This window comes from Dendrobium catenatum, unplaced genomic scaffold, assembly GCF_001605985.2.
Source record: "Dendrobium catenatum unplaced genomic scaffold, ASM160598v2 fragScaff_scaffold_264, whole genome shotgun sequence".
NCBI classification, from domain to species: Eukaryota; Viridiplantae; Streptophyta; class Magnoliopsida; order Asparagales; family Orchidaceae; genus Dendrobium; species Dendrobium catenatum.
This window is the reverse complement of record NW_021318726.1, coordinates 742,524-746,783: the sequence shown is the minus strand read 5'-3', so window position 1 is coordinate 746,783 and position 4,260 is coordinate 742,524. Positions and strand designations below refer to the sequence as shown.

Here is a 4,260-nt window from a genome sequence, read left to right as displayed (position 1 = left end):
GCTAAATCTTCCATTAATGTATCTTGTTGCTCTGTTACGAATCCTTCGGCCACCCAAAGCAGAGCAAACTCCTCCAGATCTAACTCTGCATCCTCAGGATATAAAGAGAAGTATAAAAAACATTGCTTGAGATGTGAAGGTAAATCTTCAAAACTAAGGCGTAGGGCTCCTCTTATCTGCTCATCGAAAAGCTCGCTACTAGACCAAGCATAATTTTTAAGAAAAATTTGCCATGCTTTCCTAGTGCGTTCTTTTGTGACAAGAACTCCAGCAATTACTTTGATTGCAAGAGGAAGTCCTTCACATTTGTTTACGATCTTTAATCCTAGCTCCTTCAAGTCATTCGCTAGCTCCTCTTCTTGCTCTGAGAAAAGCCGCCTACGAAGCATATCCCAACTGCTCTCTTCAGAAAGACGATTCACATGATGAATGCCTGCCTTCATCTCCTTCGCAACATTTTCATATCTAGTTGTGACTAATATTTTGACATTCACGTTAGATTGCTGCAACGGGACTCTAAGCAATTCATCCCACACATTCCCCCTCCAGACATCATCTAAAACAAGAAAAAGGCTCTGAGCTAAAGCAACAGAATCACTAAGAATGGGTTCCAGCTCTGCTTTAGTGATAGCGTCTTTATAGTTCGGGTTGACCCCTCTTATTACTTCTTTCAATAACTCAGTTTCAACATAAGTCTCTGAAACACAAACCCACACCTTTTTATTGAAATAGGTTTGAATTTTTGGATGGTTAAAAATTTTTTTAGCCAGAGTTGTCTTCCCTATCCCGCCCATGCCGGTAACAACAAAAACAGAGCATTTTTCATCAACCTTCTCCCCAACCAAACGATCAGCCAAACTATTTGCTACATCCTCGACCTCTCTTCCCACAACATAAGAATCAACCAAGGAAGAAGTTTTACGATAATCAGGTAGAGTAAATTGTGGGGTTTTGGATATCATGGATTTCTCTAGTTTATAACGTTTTCTGTCTTCATATATATGTTCGAGTCTTTCATTAATATCCTTAATTTTGTTTCCAATCTCATGACGGAAAGGAACACTGGTGAAACAGGAGAGAAAGGCAGATGAGAAATCGCAACATACCGAAGAAGATTTAGATTTGGGATTTTGATTAGCGAGTAGCTGATTGCCCTCAATTCTGCAGAGGTCAATGATATCCTCGGCATCATACATCACATCCTTAAGCTCAGAAAGCCAGAGTTCGGTGGATGATGACTCATTAAACTTTTTCTTTTCAGCATCTTTCAGCAGGCATTGGATTCTCCTCATCTTGTTATGTAGCATTTGAAGCTCATCCTTCACACCGAGCAGCATGATCACCTGATCATGGACAAAATCAGTGAGCAAAGTAGAGAATTTGCTCATAAAAGCATCCAAGATCATCGCCATTTTGAGCTTTGCTGAAGAAGGATCGAGAACAATTTGCAGAATGTTACTGGTAAGATTTATCAAAGTCCGAGTGATGGAGAGGGAGAGAAGAGCAGGAGAATATTTATAAGCAAGTTCAGCAGGGAATCAAAGCAACTGCCGACAACAAGGTATGTGGTTGTGCCTTACTTATCATAGAATTCTAAACAAATTTGAGCTATGCATGCAAGTATTCCATCGAATTTTGGAAAGATGAAAGAGGGACCTTCCTTGCAAGATCATGATTCGTTTCTGCAACCCAGCAGCAAGAAATGGATCTATCGTACTCCCAGATTTCTTGTTGGCTTCTAAAATTTAATTTCAGTAGTTCTGAGATGAAAGCTTTGGTTTGGCAAGTTTGTGTAATTTTGATTGCTTTGTCATCAGTTGTGAAGAATGCGAAACTTCTTTCAGCATAATTGGAACAAAAGAAAAACTAGATTCATTCTGCAACCCAACAGCAAGAAATGGATTCAACATCTTCTACACGCCAGGTATCAGAACAAACCTCCAGCTAGAAAACTGAAACAACAAATTGAACCTGACTAATCTCACAGAACAAATTAGAAGAAGAATATTTTCTTAAAGCAAAATGAAAAGTCTGATCACCATAACTAACAAAAATCTAGATTCGTTTCTGCAATCCAGCAGCAAGAAATGGATCCATGCAGCGTATTCTACAAGCCTAGCTTCAGCGTCGTTTACAAGCCAGCTCCATGAAATGGATCTATCGTATTCTACAGCCCTTGCTTCAGCATCTCCTACAAGCCAGCTTCAAGAAATGCCCGTTTAATTAGAAACCCAGTGAATCCAACGTGTGCAGGAAGCTAGAAAACTGAAACAGCAAATTGAACCTTACTAATCTCACAGAAGAAATTAGAAGAAGAATGTTTTCTTATTCACACAAAATCATTGTACAGAAATCATAAAGCAAAATGAAAAGCAGTAAACAAAAGAATTAAAAACTGATCGCCATAACTAACAAAAATCTAGTACCATAATTTTTTAAAAATAAAACACAGTTAACTTCAAATGAAGTTTAATATTAAGTTACTGCTTAAATCTCCAAAAGAAACTTCTTCCAAGGAGCAATTGGTTTCGCCGTGGTCTCAAATTCTCAATCATAATTTTCAAATTTAATTTCACTTCGTCTGTTATGAAATATATTAAAATCACTATAAATATAAAAAAAATAAATAAAACTCTATTAATTACAATAACAATAGAAATTTAATATTTTTATTAATATTGAGATGTTGCTTAAATTGAAGATAGAAAGGTTAGGTAGTGGATGAGTACTAAATTGCCTCAGGAATACTATGATCAATTTTCTTGGTTGAAAATGCTCAAAATTATTATATTTATTTTTACACTATTAATTTAGAAAAATATATAAAACTATTAATTACAATAACAATGTAAATTTAATATTTTAATTAAGATTAAGAATTTACTCAAATGATGATGTTCCACTAATCAAGGAGAAAATTAATAAATAAATATGTCGTGCAAACTCAATTGATAAATTTTATTTATTAAAGCATAAACGATAAGATATGTAATATATAATATGAACCATACAAATGACAAGATTTATTGTGCAGTAGTTAGCAAGCAACAGAGGTCGGAGAAATCATAGCCAGGGGACAGAGGTTGGAGGGGCCATATATAGTTGGGTGATTATGGTTTGAGGACCGTAATTAGTTGGCGATGAAGGCCGGAGGGTCATAGTTTGATGATGGAGGTTGGAGGTACTGTAGTCAAGCGACTATGGTCTGAGGACCGTAGTCAGTAGGCTACAGAGTTTGGAGGACAAAGGGAGCGAGAAAGGAGGTTGGCGACAGGAACGAGACACGATAGATATTTCATAAGAATAAGAATGGGAGGTTTGACCGAACCCATAATGGAGGGCACTATTCTGACGATGTGAATGGCTTTGGTTGATTTAGGTTCATTGGCACTTTTTGCTCTAGGTTGGTAAAAATGAACTGCTTGATTTTCTCTACCTCGAAGAAATTTGAACTAAGTTCCACAGATGATGGCACTCTTCAATGTCATGTTCATGGTCTTTATGGAATGCGCAGTATCATGAAGCATCCTAAGCACTATTTATCTTCATTGATGGCGGGCGACTAAAGGATTCTTTATTCAGTATGGCCTTTAAAAGTTTGAGCATAGATACTCTTAGCAAAGTTTAAGTTGGATAAGTTTAGGGTCAGCGAGTAACCTTTTTGTACTCCTCAATCATTGGTGCTGGGGTGTCACTATCCTCATAGGCTTTGGTTGGATGGGTATCCCATATGGACTAGAGCACTTGTAACTACACTAGAAATTCAATTGTAGGTTTCTCCTTTCATAGGGATGATTCTTTTTAATCCCTCCATTGATGGAAGTTTCTTCTTGTGATAGTCTCATGACATGGAGTGGTCTTGGTGGGTTCAGCCACTCGATTGTACTCCTCAACATTGGCATGATTGTTTGTAAGTTTCAACAGCTCTACCATGTCTTTGGATGTTATAAGTCGAGCGTAAATCTAAAAACACCTTTCTTAATCCTTTAGTCAAGGCTACTTGGGTAATTACTGGTTTAGGTTCTTGATATCAAGCATTTCCTTATCGAACTTCTGTATGAAGTTCCTCAATGATTCTCTGAGTTCATGTATCATTTTAAACTAAACCCTTGTGCTCTTTGGGGGTCTTTAGATGATGGTAAACTACCTGAAGAACATTCACTTGAACATTGCAGTAAATAGGATTTTTTTTTTTAAGATTCGAGGAGAAAAGAATGCTACTTATAGCTGCTAAGTTCCTTAAAATGCCTAAATATAACA

At 36.9% G+C, this 4,260-nt stretch overlaps 1 protein-coding gene across 1 annotated transcript in view; it reads right to left on the bottom strand.

Annotated features, from left to right (window-relative positions):
• LOC110092650 (disease resistance protein RGA2-like) overlaps window positions 1-1,412 on the bottom strand; it is a 14,720-nt gene extending 13,308 nt beyond the window's left edge. Inside the window, exon 1 of the mRNA XM_028693337.1 lies at window positions 3-1,412. Coding sequence (XP_028549170.1) covers window positions 3-1,412 — 1,410 coding nt within the window. The remainder of the gene's footprint in view (window positions 1-2) is intronic.
• Between the last annotated feature and the right edge of the window lie 2,848 nt (window positions 1,413-4,260).